This window comes from Homarus americanus, unplaced genomic scaffold (genome assembly GCF_018991925.1).
Source record: "Homarus americanus isolate GMGI-L3 unplaced genomic scaffold, GMGI_Hamer_2.0 scaffold37032, whole genome shotgun sequence".
Taxonomy (NCBI): domain Eukaryota; kingdom Metazoa; phylum Arthropoda; class Malacostraca; order Decapoda; family Nephropidae; genus Homarus; species Homarus americanus.
Window position 1 is genome coordinate 9512892 of NW_024731852.1, and position 21881 is coordinate 9534772.

General features: G+C 44.1%; 1 protein-coding gene across 1 annotated transcript in view; it reads left to right on the plus strand.

Moving 5' to 3' along the window:
* The first annotated feature begins 18838 nt into the window (after positions 1-18838).
* LOC121868044 (rhotekin-like) overlaps positions 18839-21881 on the plus strand; it is a 99916-nt gene continuing 96873 nt past the window's right edge. Inside the window, exon 1 of the mRNA XM_042368300.1 lies at positions 18839-20306. Within this exon, the coding sequence (XP_042224234.1) occupies positions 19401-20306 (906 nt within the window). The 5' untranslated portion in view covers positions 18839-19400. The remainder of the gene's footprint in view (positions 20307-21881) is intronic.

Sequence of the window (21881 nt, forward strand, 5' to 3'; positions counted from 1 at the left end):
CGGTATTTAGTGCTTTCTAAATGAGTAATTATAGATAAGGGTGAGAGCCAGTGAACCAAATTAAGTGAAAACAATATTGTAATGGTTGTGGTGATTATGATGATGGTGATGCTAATGGTAGTGTGGTTAGCAATCGTTAAGGCGGTGGTGATGACGCATTTGTTCTCTTAAGTGTGTGTGTGTGTGTGTGTGTCGGGAGAGGGAGAGTGAGTTATTTATATGTTTTTGTGTATTCCAAGGTCGGTTTTGGTGTCATTTGGAGGTGTGTGTGTGTGTGTGTGTGTGTTTGGTCTGAGTTATTGGTGGTGTAGCTCAGACCGGGAAACACTTATGTCGTATTTATAGGTGATCGTCGGGTGATGTGGATGTGTAAAGGTGGTGGTTGTTAGTGGTGGGGGTTATTGGCTGGTTGATGAGGAATAGTTTGCGGTGGTTGATGAATAGTTGTTAGTGGTTGTGGTTGATAATGGTTTACTGCTGTTGTGTGTGTGTGTGTGTGTGTGTGTGGAGTCAACGTCACGGTCGCCATTCATCCTCTTGTTTTGTCTTTCTGACCTGTGACGGCTCCCAGCCTCCTCAACAGCTGTTTTTAACTCCCCGAAATAGAATAGAATCCTCTTTTAAGTATCTGCTATTCCTACAATCTCTCGGTACTGTACTTTTAAGGTTGGAACACCGTGTGGGACAACCTTTTGAAGTTTACACACACACACACACACACACACTCACACACACACACAGATGTTTATATAGAAAGGTGATCTGAGTGGATCCTCCAGTAAGAGAGAGTCCTGCGTCCTGGTGAGTGTCGGCCCAGATCACCAGCAGAGTGTGTCATGGTGGACGGGCACCAGACAGCTGTGTTATGGTGACGTGACCGTGAGGAGGAGAGATGGGGGTCACCTTTTATGTGTGAATCGCCTCTTGTGTTTTGTGTGAACCGCCACTTGTATGAACCTCCTCCCGCTGTGTGTGTGGCCTTCGTCTTCCCCCTCCTCTTTCCATTGTTGTTTCTTCTTCTGGTAATGTTCTCCTCTCGAGTCAGACTTGTTTCTGGACCCTAAACTCTATCTAAAATTTCTTACTAAAATCGCGAGTTTAGTTTAGTTAGGTTAGGTTAGGTTAGGTTAATCGTACGTCAGGTTAGTTTAGAGGTAAAATAGAGGAGGTTAAAAGGTAATATTGAGTTTGGTTGCGTTACGTTTGGGGTAGATTAAGTTAAGCTTCGGGTCCGGGTGTGAGTATATGTCCGGGATAGGCGAGTCTCCCCTCTCGGCCAGTTGCTCTCTGCCAACAGTACACACACACACACACCTGATCGCTACTGTTTAAGGGTGATGTTGGGGGGGGGGGGTGAGTTAGTGGTGAGGCTCGGTCTGGTCAACACAGCCTTGCCCCGGGCCGGTGTCTCATTCAGCCAGCCATCGTGACGCCGCCTCACACCCGGGGTCACCATGCCATCTTCACCTCTTAGTTTGCAGAATCTGGGAGGTAAGGGTGAGGCTGTGTAGGGAAGGCAGGTATGTGGGTAGGAAGGTGTGTGGGGAGACAGGTGTGTGATGAGGATAGGGTGTGAGTAGGCAGGTGTGTGGACCGGGGGGGATTAGGATGTGGGAAGGGTGGTGTGCTGGCAGGCAGGTGTGTGGGTATAACAGTATATCAAAAGTGTAATATGTAAACATCACAATATATGCCATGACTGCTGCCCTAAAATAAAACCCTTAAACATTTCTCTCCGTCAAACGCGTCCTGATTTTCCTTACTGTGCACCCGGATGTTCTTGCTTATATCATCCTCCACCCTCGACCTCCACCCCCCACGGTTACGGTCGACTTGTTCTCGGGATAGTTTCTCCAGGTGTGAGTGTACTTCATCTGGAGACCCTAACAGCTGAGGTTGTACACGTGGCAGATTACTCGTAGTGTATAATGTTCAAGACTAGGGCGTGGAGAGGCCTATTACTGGTGGTATCCGGGACGCTAGAAAGGAAATAAAATTTTCGATGTCTAGACAGAGAGAGACCATTGTACCAGTCAGCCATGTGGTGATAATGTGGTGATGGTCGTTATCGTCGTCCCGTGGCCACCTGCAGCGGAGGTAAACTCTCACAAGGGTTAAAAAAAAACCTCCTCTTGAAAAATATCAAGTTTCGAGAGTGTGGGAAGACTGCCATTAAGGAAAAGTGTGTGAGAGGCCGAGGGAAAGGCAATGTGGAAGGTGTGTGTGACAGGTGAGGGAAGGAGGGAGAGACTGGTGTAGGAAGAGGATTGGGGGGGGGAGTGAGGAAGGGCAGTAATGAAGGAATGGGAGGTGTGAGAGGTCAGGGAGGCAGTGGCGAGGGAGGGAGAGACTAATGAAGGAAGGGGAAGTGGAAGGAGTGAAGGAAAACGAGGAAAGTGTATTAATGTTTTTAATGTTGACGGTGTAATTTATTTTAACACCATAAAGGCGTTGATGACATTGACGACTTCTACCAGAAACTAGGCCAGGTCACGTTACTGTCTGACTGGTTGACTGATTGGCTTGCTGCTCGAGTGGCTGGCTGACTGACTGGCTGCCAACCTGATTACTTGTAAGGTCACCCCACATTCAGGAAGGTGTAAATTAATAGGATACTAGTCAGTACGACAGTCAGGTGGCTGAGCTGATCTCTGGTGGGGCAGGCGAGTATATTTGTGTTTTGTTTACTTCTCTGAGTGTTCCTTCCTTCCTTCCTTCCTTCCCAAGACCTTTTCTTAGTGATATACAAAAAGCAAATGTCAGTTTCTTTATCCTCCCCCTTCCTCCCCGTACCCCCCCCCCTCCTAAAAAAATAATTGGCGTGGTTGATTGAGTCACTGTGGTATTTAACCCCCCTACACCACCCACCCCTACCTGAATGATCACGGAACTCCGCAATACGAGTCTGACCGCCCACTAGTCCGCCCGCCCACCACCCGGACTCGCCCTTCCTTTCTTCCTTCCATCCTTCCGGATATTGTCAACCACGTAATGGACCAATAAAAACCTCGCATGGAATTTGGTTGTTCTGGTTGGGAGAGTGGGGGGGGGGGTTGACCAATAGAAGTGTAATCTAGGTTGGGATAGGGAAGGGGTTTAATAACTGACCAATAGAAACGTGTTCTGGTGTTGATAGGTGTGGAAGGCGAGGTATTCGACCAATAGAAATCGTGTCTATGATGTGGTAGGTTCTAGGACACCCCCATCCACCCAAGAAAGAACCAATAGAATTAACCTTGAAGTGGGGGGGGGGTTAACCATTGAAAACACAGCATTTGGTCGTAATTAGTTCCTGGTGGGGGTAAGGATTGAGAAGAGCGTACGTGTCGTGGTTTGTGTGATGGGAATATAGAGGGTGGTTAGTGTGGTGGGGGTAGAGGAAGGGTTGTCAGTGTGGTGGGGTAGAGGAAGGGTTGTCAGTGTGGTTAGTGTGGTGGGGGTAGAGGAAGGGTTGTCAGTGTGGTTAGTTAGTGGTGAGGTAAGTTGTTTGTGCTGGCGTCTGTTATTTCATTTTCAATCATCTCCTGTTCTTTTTTTTCGTATTATTATTATTATTATTATTCTACCCTTTCTCGTGTTCTTATTCCCTTCCTCCACTTCTTAATCTCCTTTATTTTCTTGTTCTCTTTTTCCTATTCCTGTCCTCGCTTGTACCTATTTCTTTCTTCATGCTCCTTTTCATCTATTCTTATTTTCCTTCTCGTCTGTTCATATTTGTTCCTTCTCTTCGTCTATTCCTATTTTCCTGTACCTCTTCTTCCTCCTCCTCCGTTCTTATTTTCACCTTTCTCTTCCTTCTCCTTCCCCCCCACGTCTCACAGTCGATGTGAGCCGTGACTATAGTTGGCCAGACACCTCACCAGCACCTGGGTGAACTGGTGCCTCCCAACTCACGTGGATCACCCTCTACTGCCGCATTAAATTTAATATTAGTTATTATAAACATGAGGGTGCTTTCCCCTTGGATTAGTACAGGGAGCGTGGGATTGTTGTGGTGTTGGTGGTAGGGTGCAGTGGTGTAGTGGTGGTGGTGTATGTAGTGGTGGTAGTAGTAGATAGAGTGGTGTAGTGGTTGTAGTAGTGATGGTTGGTGTCCGGTACTAATTGTGGTGACGGTATAATTTCCGCTATCACGAGGGTTGGCATTAGAGAGTTTTTATGAGAACACCAAGATGACATTGTACACACTTAATGAACCTGATGATGGTGCAGGTCCCGGGATGGACGGCTTCTGAAGATCTGAACTACTTCCCCACCGCCCCACACCTACGTTATTACCGGGGCGCCATGCTGTCTGTCTCTTTTACATACCTAACCCAGGTACCCCACTTCCTGCGGGTCTTCCCTTTTACACCAGGGAGCCATGCAGTCTGTTTGTCTGTCTTGTCTTTGTGATTTTTTTAGTTTGCTTAGCCATTTTACTTTCTCCAGAACTTAGTTGTATTTCTCAGGGTGACTTTCTGTCTGTGTCAGTTTGAAATTCCTTCCAAGGTATTCTACTTTCTCCAGTCTAACCATGTAATAATTAGGACGCCATGCTGTCTGCCTGTGCGTGTGTGTTAGTCATGTACCCAGTCTAGCAAGGCGTTCTACTTTGCCCCCTCCCCGTCATTCATGGAGTAGCCACCTTGACACCTAAGATCAACCTTTGTCTAGCTTTACCCTCCAGGTACTGCCACCCAGACACCTTTTTCTCCTCCTCCTCCTCCACCACCACCACCTCCTGTTGGTCCTTCAGCGGTTCACCTTCGTCATAAACCACGGTCACTTTCTTCTTTCTAGTCAGTTAAATCTTGTTGGTTTTTGTGATATATGAGCATAAAGAGTGTGTGTGTGTGTGTGCAGGATGTCTCTGGGGTGGCCTAGGTGCTCCTCACACAAGAGTAAGGTCGTAGGATAACATTAGTAGTGTGGCCTTGTGGTTCTTTTTACCTGCCTCAAGTAAGGTCGCTCGTGTGAGGGAGGGGGTGGGGGTGAGGGGGTGAAAAAGGTTCCCGGTTTCGTTGATCGTTTTTAGGCAGGTGTTTAATTATTTCCTTGACAGGTGTATATATCTGCCAGGTATCTCCTGGTTCCTGGAGGGGGGTATTGATGTATATATTTACATGCACTAACATATCTTAGGTATATGTATCCTTATATGTTAAGAGAAAAACTTACAAAAAAATTTTGGGTCACGTGAAGATTGCTACTTGGGGGAGGGGGTTAAGTTAGGTTAGCGTTAGGGTGGTTCATCTCTAGTTGAGATATGCTGAGATGCCTATTCTTCATATGATCCGAAAATTGGGCCGTTATTACATGTACCTGAATCAGCAAGAACCTGACGTCAACACACTCATCCTCCCACACCCCAGTTCCCTCGCACGTTTTTAGCTGTATAAAAAGCTCTATGGACGCCCTACCTCACTGAGAGATGAATTGCTCAGATAAATTTTCTCCCGCACCTCTAGCCAGCTAACTCCACAAGCTCCTCGTACACCTGGACCTTATTGTGGCCATTGGAAACTGTTGTGGTGGCTGGAAATTATCGACTTCATAATCCCAGTGTGAAAATTAAAAAAAAAACTAACTTACACACACACACTTAAGGGATGATATACCTAATTTTAAGTTGGTTGGTGGGGGCGATTGTACCTTTTTTGTTGAAATATTCAAAATTTTAAAAACAAAAAGTAAATAACCAGGTGATGATGATGGTCGTGGTAGTGGAGGTGGTGTTGATGATGGTAGAGCTGGTGGTGTTGATGATACTAATGATGGTGATGATGTACTTTGGCGGGAGTATACACACATACTGATGGCAGAGCGAGCCCATCGTGTCTGGTATCTTAAACAATATGATGTCTTCTCTCCAGTGTCTTCGTATACGACCCCCCTCGCCACCCTTAAATAAGTTTGCGTGACCCTATGGTAGTTGTGGTGTCGCTTATTACCCGGATATAAGTGATGGTAAGGGGGATGACCCAGTTCACTACTAACAATAGACCACACCTGGATAGGGTAGGAACTTAGGAAGAGAGGTCACGGTAGCCTTGTTTGACCATAGAGGAATGTGGTGATGGTGGTTGGCCTGGAGGAGGGACACCAGGAGGTGGGTGGGCAGGTGACCTATGCTGTCAATCTTCACAAATCTCGATGCCCCTGATGGTCAGTTAGGGAGGTCACAGTAACCTTGTTTTACCTAAGGTGCCCGAGATGACAGTATCTGGCCAGGGAGGAGGACAGCAGGAGGCGAGGCAGTCTGGAGGAAGGTCACACTTATCTGTTGTCCAGACGAGGCCACGTGTTGGATGGGTTTATGATACCTGGTGTGTTATTATTATGTCCTCATAAAGACAGCAATTTAATTTGTCAGCTTATTTTTGTGTTAAGAATCGACGAAGGAGTTCTCGGGTGTGTCAACTTCCTCATCAGGAGGAGGATAGTGATCAACGTCGGGTTTTGTAGTGAGAGATGAAGGAGAGCCGCGCATATACACGTGGACTGAAATATCCATCTATGGTGTTAATGATGTGTTGTTGGGGGTCTCTATTAGCAAAGGCTGGAGGACATTTTTTTCCCACTGTGGAAGGATGTCAAGACTATAGTTGATATCTCTCTCTCTCTCTCTCTCTCACATATCTTTTTATTGTTGATGGTCTAGTGTAATTACTAAACTAACCTTGTTACGCGCTTAACGACCTTAGTTATTGAAGCGCAGTCATAATAATATGGCGCCTACGTCATCTCTTCTCTTTAGACTTTCCCTTTTTAATGGCCATCCCTGCCACTACAGCTGGGGGTCATTACATTGAAAATTTCCAGTAGTACAGGGAGGTAAGAGTGTTGATGTGACTCACTATGGCTTCATACCTCCCGTGTTGTGGCCATCTGTCTGTCTGCCTCACCGTTTGATAACTAAAGGTCATTCCATTGTTTCCTTCATTTTTTTCTTGGTGTGATATATAATTGGTTTGGTGAAGGAGTGATTGTGGGGACTCTAACATTCCCGTACTTGGACTCGAAACCAAACCGAACTTAGATTAAATTAACTTAGCTTTAACTTAACTGAATTACCCTTAACCTAACCTAGTTTAACTTAACTTAGCAATTTAACTCAACCTTTCCAAATATACCTCTAATCTAGTTCTGACTAATTTAATCCCACCTATACTCCAAACCCAATCTAATCAACCCCAAATTTAACCTAACCTGGCCTATTCTGCCCCTTCCATAACATAACCTAACTTCACCTAATTTAACCAAACCAAACCTACCCCTTATAATTCTAACCTAATCTACTGCCGAACAAAACTTGCCTTAACCTAACCAGATCTGTGGCTTTGGTGCGAGAGTTAGCGGCGTCCGATTGTAGTTTTGAACACTAGTAATAATGATGGTGAGCGAAGGATTATGTAGGGGAGGTACTGCTGGCTCTGTCTGGAGGTCACACACACTCACACTTACTTACTTACTTACTTACACACACACACACACACACACACACACACACACACACACACACACACACACACACACACACACACACACACACTTGCTTACTTATGTACTTACTTCTCCCCATAAAACAGTTAACACGCACACTGTTTCACACACCCAGGTCCCCGCCCACTCGTTTTCCTCCCATGTCGTAACCATCCAGATAAACACGCTCCTGCAACTCTAGATCTGGTCCCGCATTCCCAGAGTCATCTACGTTGTATTTTCACCTTAACTTGATACACAAGAACACGTCATTGTGGGTCCCTCCCTTAAGCTACGACCTAAAAATGGATTGGCAAGAGTTAGAAGGACAATAATGTCTACGGGCGTCTCTCTCTGCTGAATAAAATCGCCTGGCGTTAGTCAAATAAAGTATCAAAAGTGGCGCCCTGCAGTGAAGGAGCTAATAAAATTGTGAATTACGCATCTTATTGGCTCATGAAAGGTGTGAGACAGAAATGGAATCTCAAAGTTTCGGAAAAAATTTGTGTGTAAGAATGCGAGAATCACCTGCTGAGGCAACGATACAAAAACACTATCACAACGAGACTCGCTCTTATTCACAGTTAGGGGGGGGGATTTTTTTTTTACGAAAGATTCACTGAAAATAACATTGAAGTTGTTATACGCTACGCCCGGATCTACTAGTCAGTACAGACTCTTCTCCGGGAAGGTATTGAACGTGTGTCTGTCTGTCTGTCTGTCTGTGTGTGTGGAGGGTAGCTTCCTTGATTGAGTGATGGCGGACCTTCAGGTAGTGGTAGGGAGTTGTCTGAGAGAACAGGGAAACGTGACGTTGCTCAACACTGAAGCACTGAATGTCAGGGGTTTGGTGTTGGTGCTGCTGGCGATCTCTTCCGGTCTGGTTCTTGTTATAACTGGATCCTCCACTTACTGGGGAGGATGTGATCTTGCAATGTTGATCACTGGTTTTATGCTGGAGTGCAGTACAAGGTCTGATTTAACTTGATCACACACACACACACACACACACACACACACACACACACACACACACACTTGGCTACCCTGCAGAGTTGATCGTAGGCTTTATTGGGTCTACAACAAGGGCCAGTTTAGTTTAAATAAAGGGGGTACAGTACTACAGGTTCCTTCGTCTGGATTCACAGTGAGAAAATTCAGACCCGGTTTAGGTGATCAGATTGGCCTAATTTTCCATACTTAGTTCGGTTACTGAAGTGTTGCGTGCAGTGTATAGTAATCTTTTAAGCTGACGCCCAATAAGCTGACACCGAAATCAACTGACACCGAAATCAACTGATACTCAATCAACTGACACCCACTCAACTGACACCCAATAAGCTGGCACTCAATGACATTAATTATCGGCAGTGCTTCTTCTCGCTCTCTTTAATTAACTCTGCGCATCTTTGTTACACATTCTTCACAGTCGTCGAGAACCTGATTGTGGATAATGGCGATGAGATGTGATGGGTTTAACTCTTTGTGGCGTTCAACAAGTCGATTAATGGTGTGTGTGATGTGTTGCGGGTGTGAACTTTTAAGGCAGGGGTAGTGGTGGAGGTAGTTGTAGTAGTAGTAGTTGTAGTAGTGGTAGTAGTTGTAGTAGTGGTAGTAGTTGTTGTAGAGATTATAACGGTGGTTGTTTACAAAAAAAATAATCTTTAGGTTAATTTATGTCCCCTAACTAGTATTCAGAGAATGTATTTTAATCAAGGTTAGAGTCTTAGTTCAGTTTTGATATTATTTTTTGAACGGTTCTTTAGTTTTCCAGTTCAGGTCGATGTGTTGGATGCATTCTTACATCTCCAAACGCCGTGAATATTTAACGTAGGAACTGTAAGCATCCGGGACCACCACTTGCTTGAGAAACCGGTTTGGTGACTTCTCAAAGCAAGACGATAAAAAATGACCTCGCCATTAGCATCTCGTGATTTGTATTTTATCTGATGTATCATTTTATCAGCACGTTATTTGGGTGTTGGTGGGAGAGGAAGAGTGTGTTAAAGCCAAATAAGAGAGAGAGAGAGAGAGAGTTGGAGAGAGAGAGAGAAGAGTGTGTTAAAGCCAAATAGAGAGAGAGAGAGAGAGAGAGAGATTCCTTTAACTACTAACCTGAACTCCATACATGTACAATGCGTGTCCTTGTACTTATTTATTTATCTATTTATTTATTTTACATTACCACAGGAAAATAACCAAACATGTACTGACTAAATATTTTACTGTTACATAATCGTCGAAGGGAAAAAAAAAGATCCGGTTTACTATATTACATCTGACTAACTCCGTGTTGTATATTGATGGTTTGTTTACATTCGTCTGGTGGTGTTAGGTTTATTATATGATGATGTGTTGCTGCCTCCGGGATGTAGGTGTTGTGTGTGGTGATAGTGATAGTGGTGGCAGTAATAGTGATGGTGGCGGTGGTCTCAGATCAGTGAAGTGTGTTATTAGGTATTCGATGCGGTGGTTTGCTTGTCAGTGATTTTGTCTTATCATTATTTATTAAATTTTGCTCACACACACACACACACACACACACACACACACACACACACACACACGAGAGGAAGAGGAAGAGATAGGAAGAAGGAAAATGGAGAGGGAAGACAGCGTTGAGTAAGGACAAGAGTGGTGAGTCAGCCTGGAGGTAGCATCACCTTCCGGGGAACTGGGCACCACGGGCGAAGGTGGAGGACGGCAGGAGGGGCGGGGGGGGGGTGGCGGGGGAAGAGAACGGCAGGAGCAGGGAGGAGGAGGCGAAGTGGGAGAAAGAGGAGGTGATAGTGGCGTTGGAGGTGATGGTGGTAGAAGAGGATCACTACACTTTGGTTACCGAGAAAGAGGGGGAGGAGGAGGATAGGGGGTGGAGGAGGGAGATAAAAAGTAAGAAGTAGTGAGGAGATGATGTAAGTGTAGAAGTCGAGGAAGATGAGGAGTTTTTAGCTAAGTTTAAAATCTTTATTGGCAAGATTGAGGTACACTTTTGCCTAATCTGAGTAGTCCAGTCAGGTGTTGACTCTGAGGCTGTTGTTATTTATCACTGCCACACAAGAGGTGATAACAAAATGACATACTTCATATTAAAAACAAATCAATGTGGACTAGCATATTTTGGATAAACTGTCAGGATATGTTAAAGGGCTCCAGATTCAGTTACATAGTTCATGATACAATATGTCAGGTGGTCTGAAGTGTCATTCCATAATATATTGTTCGAGAATGTGCTTTAAAGGTCAGTCACAAAGTTTACATGTCGAGTGTTGCAGTATGGGTGTAGCCTCACTTACTTGCCTGGTGCGCCTGTATCCTAGTCTAATTCTGAGGAGGAGGGAGAGGTAAGGTTGGCGTTGGGAGAAACTGCTAGTGTCGGGTAGGGGAGTGTCGTGTGAGGAACTCAGCCCTACAAGGTTATTTCCGTGGCACGCGTGGCCAGGGAGGAGGGGTCGAGCTCTGCTGGTGAACGTGTGCTGCTGCAGTACACTTCGCGCGGCCCCCAACAGTGTCCGGCTGTGTGTGTAGCTCCCCACGGTGCTGGTATATTGCCGAGATCTTTATAAACTGCTTTCTCGACGCTGCTCACTACTATCGTGTCGAGAATCTGTGTGATATGAGATGTTACCAGTTGTGACCCCAGGCCTGCGTCCCCTGTGGTCTCCTGACGACACTCTTTCTGATCACTCAGTGTTTCAGCCATACTGTTGCCACTGATTGAACTCTTACTTACTACAGTGTTTGGACCCATTGTGTGACATTCTTCTTGTGTGGGGGGAAGCATAATGCTCTATCTTCATCGTCTATAAGAGTATTTATGTCTTGCTTTATCACGGGAAAGTTATTTTACGTTATGAAAGTGTTAAAGCTTTGTGTAGTGTCGTCGTTCCTTGAAGAGAAATGGAAAGCAATTTTTATCTTAATGACATTTATTGAAACTGTTATTTTCTGCTCTGGTGTTTTGTTATCGTCTTTCAAACCTCGACGAAAACACTAAGAGACATAGATATCGGATCTGAATGTCTGTACGTTTATTTATATGTGATGTTATCATTTCTTGGTTTTAATTAGTGAAGGTGATTATTAGTGAGATTTGTTTTTCTTCAAGTATGAGCAACACACTAGGCTGACACAGGGGTGAGTTAGGGATGTTTTATATATCGCTGCTGGAAAGTGTGTGTCTGTCCTGGTGTCTCGTGCAGGTGAAAAAAAGTGACAGAATATCCTGATGGTGACGAGGGCGAAGGTGTTTCTCTATAGGGTGGTCAGCTTTCCCGGGGTGGGAGATGGTGGTGGTGGTCAGTCTTGAAGGGAACTCATCTTTCCCACACTTGTTTACTGCTCTCATATTTCCCGTGGAAGATTTAATTGACCGTATTTCTCTCTCTCTCTCGTGGTGATAGACATGTGGTTGTGTTATATAGACAGAATTGTAGTAGTAGTAGTGTTCTGTTGTCGTGTGTGTGTGTTCATGAGTTATAAGGGATGAATCAGTAGTATAGTTATCATGTAGTGTTTACCATGTTGCTCCTGTGTGACCTATACGGTACGTGATTGTCTTGGGTATCAGTGTCGCCTCAGATGGTGTGTGTGTGTGTGTGTGTTTTTTTTTTTTTAATAATAATTAACGGTTTATTGAAAAATTTATGTAGCCCGAAGGCTGAAAATATACATAGACAAAGAGGACTTATTACATACAAAGACATAGGGTAGGTTGGTCGTTTAACAAAAGCTTTCATTACTAAAAGGGGAAGGAACATGAATTGAACATACAAACTATTATAGTTTGCAGTTGATGGCCTGGGCTTGTCTCTTACCGTGCTGTGTGAGGTCAAGTAGGACACGTGGTTCAGTAACTCGCCCGTAGGTGTTGATATGAAGGACCTCACGTGGTCATGGAGACATCGGGTGGTGTGGTGTTCACGTGGTGCAGTAACTCGTGTGTGGAAGAGTGGGTGTGGGTGTGCGTTGTGAGGAAAGTGTTAGTAGTAGTTTTGACTCGTGAATGCTGTACGTGACTGTTGTTAGGTACGTGGTGAGTTGCCTCTACACATCATGGAATTCCTGTCACGAAGATGATTTCCGCTACAGAAGCAAATTAACTTCTGAGGATATTAATTTAACTCGAGGGTTTAAATTTAACGTGGTGATTTTGAAGCAGGTTGTATACATATCTTTAAAGAAAATAGATGTTAAATTCATGGACGGGGACAACTACAGAAGAACACAGTGCAGTAAGAATGAACGAATTTTAGAGAATGACGAACGAATGCCAAGAGAATGAAGGGAGAGAGTGTGGTGCAGTTGTCCATGATCCCAGCCACCCTTGTATGATAACTGGCGAATAGTCTTGAAGGAGTGAACTAAAAACAAATCCATTTGTTTTTCATATATGGCCCGTGGCACACACCATTATGTTCAGAGAGAGAGAGAGGTAACGCTGTACTTGTGTTGTTGTGTTGGACGTGTGGTTATTGGGTGTAGAGAAAGTAGATATGTTTTTCGAATGTGATTTACGTGACCATGTAAGATATTAAGTGGTGTGTTTGGTGGAGGGCAATGTAGGTCTGAACTATGTGTGGGAAGCTAGTGCTAGGAGTAGTAGTAGTAAGAGGAGTAATAATTGTAGTGTGATTGTTACAGGTATACATGCAGTACAGATACAGTAATGCTCATGTGGTGATGGTTATTATAATATGTATTACTTATTGTGAGCTTGAAGGCAGTGTTCAGTGCCATGTCATATCACCGTGATGCCTCGTATACATTTTGTTGATGTTAAGTGAAATATTGATAAAGATGATGATGATGATAATTCGTATGTAGATTTTTAAGTACATAAAGTATGCCCGTTGAGAATTTCAGATTAATCGCTACTTTTGCTATATTCATTGTGGTTCATTATTATTATTATTAGTAGTAGTAGTAGTAGAGGTAGTAGTAGTAGTAGTAGTACACAAATGGGGACCGTAACAAGAATCATTACGATAATATACAGAGGAAGGAGACTATGAGGCAACACCCATTAATCACGGTAATAATGACATGAAGTAGTGACGATAATGACAGTGATGAGGTCAGACATAACACGGTAGGTATGTTAAGCAGGGAGTGACGCCCCTCCGCCTCTGGACGATAAACCCCCCCACACATTCCCACCATTACCACCGCCTCGATCACCAGCCAAAAGAATTCGTACTGCGATTTTTTAACCCCTAACTGAAGGTGTGTGTGTGTGTGAGAGACTTCATATAACTGCCTCACTTAAACTTGACCACAAAGATTGATTTTCAAAGGTTCTTAAGTTAAATTTCCCCACAGCTAGGAATGCATGATTGTATTTAACTGGTTCCCAACAAAGATATTGAAAGGGTGTTCTGTTAAATTTTCCCGCAACTAGTGATGTGAAAACGCATATAACTGGTTCTCTTAAGATACGACACATAATTGAGTTTTATGGTATTCCTATGGTAAATATAAACGTGAGACCGTATCCCCCTAGCAAGCATATGTCTGCGTAAATGGCATCTTAATTTCACCAAGACTCGACCTGATATAGACGCGCTTTCTGATTGTTAATTAAGGTAAAGATTATGGACGACTCTCATAAGAACACGAAACGGTTAAGAATCGGGTTAAAGTTATTGGTTCGTTTCGCCAAGTGACTTTGATCCCATCTGCAGTTCTAACAAAAATATATGATATTCTGTACAAGGAAACATTCAGTAATACTTGTTTTTTTTTTATTCCTTGATCGAAATTTCAGATGGATAGGATGTAGTGGGGATAGTGTGTTTGTCTGTCTATCTATCCGGTCGTCCGCCATACATTGCCGTTGATTCAGTTACTCGAATTTTATTTTTGGGCCGTGGGGGTTGTAAAATGACGGGTTGGTATTTTGTGGTTGTTGGTCGTGTGAGTAGCTCGAGTAGCTTTACGGTTAGCCATCTTCAGCGGTCAGGGGGTGCATCTTCACCAGTCAGGGAGTGTAGTGTTAGCGGTCAGGGTGTGTAGTTTCAGCGGTCAGTGTGTGTATCTTGAGCGGTCAGGGAGTGTACCTGTCATACTCCAGATACTGTTGGTTTTAAGGCGTAGCTACTGGCGGTCACTTCATCTTAATTGACCGAGTTAGGTGTGACTGGAGGACGCAGCGTGTGACGTGTTACTTATTGTTACTTAAGGACTTGGTGATGCTGGGGGTTACGTGTGACTAAAACTAACTGATCGAGTCTTAAAGATTTTTGAACAATTTAGAAGTATCACGAAGTTGTGTGTGTAAGTGAACGTGCCGCTGTTGTCTTGTGTATGATTGGAAGTTTTGCAGCTGTTGGATCAATTTATGTGAGACTGGAGAGAGAGATATATTGTATTTAGACATGTGGGAAATATACTCTTGGTAAATGGTTTTCAAATGACGGGTTTACAATTGGTTTATCGGATTGGTGTGCGACTGAAAGGTAACATTCATAAATTAGAAATTAGAGAAAGGTAAAGAATAAAGATGAATAGATATAGTAAATAGGTGGGTAATTTGACTGATAAATAGACAGGCAGACTGGTGGTGTGTGAGTATCAAGACTAACATTACTGAGATTCTGAACCAAACACCAAATTTTAATGTTAGGGAACTCTAATTTTTTTTACGGTGTTTTGTGTTATCTTGCGCCAGTCGACCGGTTTATGTGATAGTTTAATAGGTTTAATTTTTAAGTTCTAGATTGTATTACTTTTCATAATTGTGTGTTGGTGATGTTGAGTGTGGGTGTTGGTGATGATGAATGATAATGGGTGTTAGTGTTGGTGAGCATGGTGTTAGTATAGCGTGGGTGCTAATGTTGGTGATTGTGGGGGTTAGTGTTGGTGAGTGTGGCTGTTAGTAAGTGTTGGTTATGTAGGGTGAATCAGGCTGTGGGTATGTGACTCGTGGCGGTACGTTAAGTGAGTCAAGTATATTGTGTGGGGTCGAGGCATGGTGTGACTTAGCACTTGGCAGCGTGTATCATGGTTGCCCTTCGTGTAACGAGGATAGCCGGCCCAAGGGCCACCTAGGCCTGAATTTGCTCAAGGTGTAGAAGCTGTAGCCAACACAACCACAACACCCTAAGTTAACGAGTTGCATGACCCGGTGTCAAGAAATAGTCCGAGAAGACCGGACAACTCGCCAACTGCACTGGCTAACCATTACCCCGGAATACAATCCGCAAATCGATTAACATCCAGTTCCCCAAATTACTGCTGGGTAGACAAGAGGCAAATGGCGTAACGAAATTTGCCCATAGTTTCACCCTGCCCGGGGATCGAACCAGGGTCCTCTCGTTTGCAAGGCGAGCATACTAACCATTACACCACAGGTCGCCACGGCAGCGTGTATAGGGTTGGGAAGACAGTGTTGGTGCACGGTGACCCCCAGCCAGTCTTAATGCGAACCACACGCCTCACCATTCAATTTCACCGCCTCACACCTCGTCGACAATGGACCTTCATCTCCTGTGACTGATGCTGCTGCTTGTTTTGTGCCTCGTCTGCCGCTATGACCTACATCTTCATCTCACACTGCTGTTCTTAATTAAACTCTTTTGTGGCAAAGCCAACTTATGGAGTTTGACCTGAATCTTCATATGAAAAACACAGGCGGACTTTTTTTTGGGGGGGGTGTAGGATAAAGACCTTGGGTTAGATTGCGGATGAGGGTATATTAAGTTAGGGGTAGGGTAAGTTAGGTCAGGTTAGGTAAAGTTGGGATTAAGTAGGTTATGGGTAAGTTTGGAGTTAAGCTATTTATTCGGGTAATGTAATCAGCGTCTCATTGTCAAGTTAAAGGTGATGAGTCTGTCGTCACGCAAAGTTCACCCACCGTCACGCACACACTGTCACACGCACACACTGTCACACGTACACACTAACTTAATTGTCCACGGGTTTGACGTTTTCTACATAAAATGACCGCGAACATGACGATGTATTCATTTGATCTCACCAGCGGCGGCCACACACCTGACACTTCTTTTTTAGAAATATTATTAAAAGCACATAACTAAGTGTACGAAGTGTTGTGTTATTTATAATGTGTAAAAAAGGCGCCTTGATGTTTGTGTTTTATCCAACAAAATTCACTTGTACTTAAGTTTCATACCTGGCCAGGCAGTGTGAGGGTGATCATTTACCGCTTTTATATAAGACAGTGAACACCAAGTAGATTTTTTTCACATATTTTATAAGTGTGTGAAGGTAATTAGTTTAATTATGAGAAATAGAAAGGGAGAGTACATTCCAAAGGGAAGTTAGTGTGGCAAATCTCACCACAGGAGTGTCACTGTCCGTATAATGCGACGTCAACCGTGAAGGAGAGTACGTGACTCCCTGGTGCCAGTGTCTAGTGACCACTGAGGTAGATGCTGATGGTGACTCTCTCTCTGGGTGCCTGGACCTAGTGACCGTAGATGTTGACGGTGGTGATATTGGTTATAGTAATCACCATCAACCGTATAGGAGTAACATCATTATCTAATGCCAATGGATCATTATCATTAAAACACCCCTTAGTAGTTCAAGTACAAGACAAATAAAAACACCAACCCCAATAGTTCCACACTGCACCCTACCTTACCTTACCTAACCGAACCGAACCGAACCGAACCTAAATCATCACAATTTATACCTAATTTAATGTGCTCCAATACCAATGGGGTTGTTCTACTGGGTAGGTTAGGTTGGAGCTTGTTGGGATATATATATATATATATATATATATATATATATATATATATATATATATATATATATATATATATATATATATATATATATATATATATATATATCTGATTGGCAACCTTTAATTAGTGATAACAACCATGACCAGATTACAGTATTGTAGGTACCGGTGTTTCAATGTTCAAAACAAGAGATAGTGTGTTTTACCTGATCCGTGTTGGGCGTGACGTGGTGATAATGATAGGCGAGTGTATGCGTTCATTTGTTCGTGCGCGCGCGTGTGTGTGTGTGTGTGGGTGTGTAAGTACGATTTTGTAGTTCCTCTCTGCATTTCTGTCCACCCGTCCCTCGCTGTGTAGTAAATGTAATTGAACATATACAGAGCCTTTGATTAATTGTTACAGGCTCTAATGATTGGCTACCTGTTGTTGAGGTGGGTGGCTAAGGCGAGTATTGTAGGGGAGGTAATTGTGGGTTTAGCTGTTGGTGTGAGTCTAGGTGTAACTGGATGTGATTTAAGTGTAACATGATGTGATTCTGGGTATTCCTTGATGTGATTCTAGGTATAGTTATTTAGGTGATTATGGGTGTAGTTGAGGTGACTCTAGGTGTAACTGTTGACAGACTGTAAGGATGATAGTTGAGTCATCAGCACAGGATTGATGCGTGATGGTTACCACGCCCTGGCACCCACGCTAATACAAGTCAAAGAGCGCGGGTATGGGATGATGTGGGCGTGGTGATTCGTGAAGTAGACTTGATGATACATATATGGGCGTGGTTAGGTATGAAATAGACTTGGTAGGACGTTATGTGGGCCTAGTGAGGCATAAATGGGCGTAGTATGGGCGTGGCAGGTAGACATGAGGCAGGTGAGTCAATCAGTGGCCTCGTCTGGTTAGTGACAACAGTTTGTAATACCGTTTACTGTCGACCATATTCATATACTGTGTTTGTGTTGCCTGTAGTGTTGTTTATGTCGATTTAATAATTCTTTAGCGTATTTATTATTATATTATTATTATTATTATTGTTACCACTACTATTATTATTATTATTGTTATATAGTGTATGTTATTTTTTAGCGCTTGTTATCGGCGTAGTTGGCGAATTCCTTAAAGAAGTGTGGGTGTTATTGTGTGGATAATGTTACCAGTAGTGTCTCATGCGTGGTGGTCACTGGGGCCTTGTCTGGATCAGAAAGTGGTGGAAACCTATTGTTTTAGGGCGGCGTCATTAAGAGTCAAGGTCAGGGTTATGGAGAATTAAATTAAATTAAATATTCTGGTTTATTGAACGGACATTCCGCTTTAAGATCTGTGTTGTGTCATGCTCACATCAACTTTTTATGTATTTATTGCAAAAAAATGTAGATGTTTGTGAAATATTCTTATTACGTATGTACAGAATTATTTACGCTGCTCTTCATGTGAATATTACGCACCGTACACCGTGTAATTACCATTTGCAGCAGAGGTATACTGGTATATTAAGTAGCTTTTAATCAGCCGAACTCTGCATTCTGTGGTATGCAGCCGAGGGTCAGTGTTTGGTCATCCTTGTTACTGTTGTTGTATTTTGTGTGTCGTATTATGAACTACACCTGAATTTTTTTTTTTTTTACATTCTAATGCAATTTCGTTGTGACTTTACAGGTTAAATGTTTGTTATTGTATTAACTTATTGAAGTCCAAGAGACAATTATTTAAAAGGACTTTACTGTTGTGTTCGTTAAGTTATTATTGAAAGTTATAAGTTATTGAAACTATTTTATATTCTCTGATACGTTACGTGAATCATGAGAGTTAATGGCGGTATTTTCCTACTGAATTGATGACTGTTACTCTGAAAGTTCTCTCGGTATTGGACTTTAAGTGTTTACATCAGCGACTCAATATTTATGTCAATTTAAGTTATTGAAGATTGTGTGAACATCTCTCAAGATTATTCGGAGCGTGGTGATGCTGGTCATGCGTTGATGGACCGCTCTGGTTGATCATGAACGTGTGTGTGCCTTGGTGTTTTGTAATCTGACCGAGTGATGCATCGAAATCAGTGAAAGAAACCTTTGATGTATAAAACCTGTCTGAACGAACCCCTTGATTCATAGAAGACAAGGTGAACGAACCCCTCGATACATAGAAAACTCAGTGAAAGTGATACACACAGTCAGCAGGGACGTGTGTGTGACCAAGGGGGTGGCAGGACGCTGAGTATAAACCAACATGCCTGGTATAGGGTCTGAGGCGTGGGCGTGTGGGCAGCCAGTGTTCTACAACGTGTGTATATCCCTGAGGCAGATGTCTGGCCCTATCATCCACGAGCACCCGCCCGCCGCCACGCCCACTACCACAACCACTAGGGAGTCTAGTCCCTCCCATGCCCCTTCCACTACACCCCTACCCACCCAGCCCACGCCCGTCATGACGCAGCCCACAGCCGCCAAGCATCACAAGTGTGAGTGTGGGAACAAGTGTGAGGTAAATACTAGTGTGGGTGACCATGGGCGCTGTTGTGGCCCACCAAGAAAGGACTCTGGTGAGAAGAGTAGCGGTGAAGGCGTCTACGTGGGGACGACAGAGGCATTACATCGGACAGTAATCACGGTGACGGGAAGAGACAGAGACAAGACAGCTCAACAGGATGGTGCCGCCCTCGCATCTGGGGACACCACGTCCGGGCGACGCTACAGCACCGTGGTCAGTCTGGGGACGTGTGGACGCGCACTCTGTACCACTCGCGCCCTTGACGACCCCACACAAGCCCTGGATGACCCACCACCACGCCTGGAGGAGGAGACTTGTGATCTGGAACTGATGCTGCTGAGGAAGGTGAGCCACACCAGCGACTACAGCCTCAGCTCCCGCTCTGACTCCTCTGTCACCTCCACCTCCCCCACGCCCACACCCGCCCATCATCACCAAGACCACACCCAAGACTCTGACTACTTCGGGTCATCCTGCGAGGAAGAGGAGGAGGAGGAGAAGGAGAGAGACAGTGAAGAGGATAGTGACGATGAGGACGTGCAGGCCACGTTAAGGGCGGCCATGGCCAGACTACGGGTACAGGAGCAACGTCTGGGCCTGGGTGTCCGCCGCCCACACGCCTGGAGGAGACGAGCGCCCATAAAGGTAAGTTATCTTAGAGTTTACCTGCACTCTATCTGGTGGCGGGTCACGCTGATGACAGATCATGGGGACACAAATGAGCTGTTTGTGGTTTTCTATTATTCTGAAAACCACAATACAAGTCATCCACACTCTCTCTCCCACTCATTTTATGCTAACAGTTGTACATAATCTCATCACAAACAACTAACACCATTACATCTTCCAAGAGCAGGTAAGGGCCAACCCACACCATGACGTGAACTTTTGAGATCATTCAGAGATTACAACGCAGAGTGGAGAGAGAAAGTGTATGTGAACTGAGGCGTGGGGAATAAAGTACACCTCTTGTATAGGCGGTGTTAATGACGTGTTATTAGGTCTCCCAAGTGTCGTGTTTTATCATCCCTCGAGGACTTGTCAACCCCCATACACCTTTCATCCATAGTAGTGTGTGTGTGTGTGTGTGTGTGTGTGTGTGTGTGTATGTATGTATGTATAAAGTGCCATGTGATGTGACAAGTATGTGTACTGGCTCAGAAAAGAGGGTACAAGTCCAGTACTGCGTGTTAAGTGATAGGCTGTATAGACTTAGGTGTCGGCCAGGCGTGTATCATTCATCGGCCAGGAACGCTCTACGTCTACTCTTCACCCTCTGCACCTGTCACACGTACCAGCAAGACACCACGTGTAGAAAGTGTGATATGAAGGTTAATAAGCTGGTGGGGGAATGAGGTGGACACGCGTTAGGGAAGGCCTGTACTCAGGTTTGTTAATGTGGCCGTTTTAGTCTCTAGAACCTTCTACACCCCCTCTCTCCCCCGTCTGTTTCGTATAAGATGGTTAATGTAAATGAACACTAATAAGGTGTTGGTGGAGAGAGGAAGCTGCAAAAAATGACTCAGAGGCTAGCGTTGTGTAAGAGAGAGAGAGAGAGAGAGAGAGGGGCATAACTAACGGGTAAGTGTCTCACCAGTACTAGTGAAGACCACCAGGTGTGCTCACAAGTACAGTATATACCTGGTTGTCTCACCTGCCAGGAATGTTGCGGGAGGCAACACAAACGTATCACTTTGCCGACGACAGCGAGGACGGCGCCAACATTAAGTTTCCGTGATTATGTCAGGTTCTTAAGAAACCAACGAGCGAGACCTATCCGTGGCCACACTTGTATTTGTTTCCCTGCAGGAAGGACTGGTTGAGGTGTAGTACTAGCAGAGTACGACTACTATGGACCAGTTATTAGGCGTCGAGTCGTGCTGTTCATATTGTGTCATAGCTGTGAAAGTGTGGTGGACTTGAGCCCTAGCGGGGTACAATAACATTTATCTTTCTTTTTCCGATAAGTTTAATGTAGGAACACTTTCTGTGGTCGTGTGGGTTGTGAGTATTAACAATGATGATAATTATAATAGCAATGTGAGTGTTAGTAATAATGAAAATAGAATAAATGATTATGGCAATTACATTTACACATATAGTAAATAGAATACTTTTTAATGATGTTGAACACACACACACACACACACACACACACACAGTCACGTATACAGTGTTGCTGGACGTACGCTAAGGCACACATGATTTCCTCAACAATTT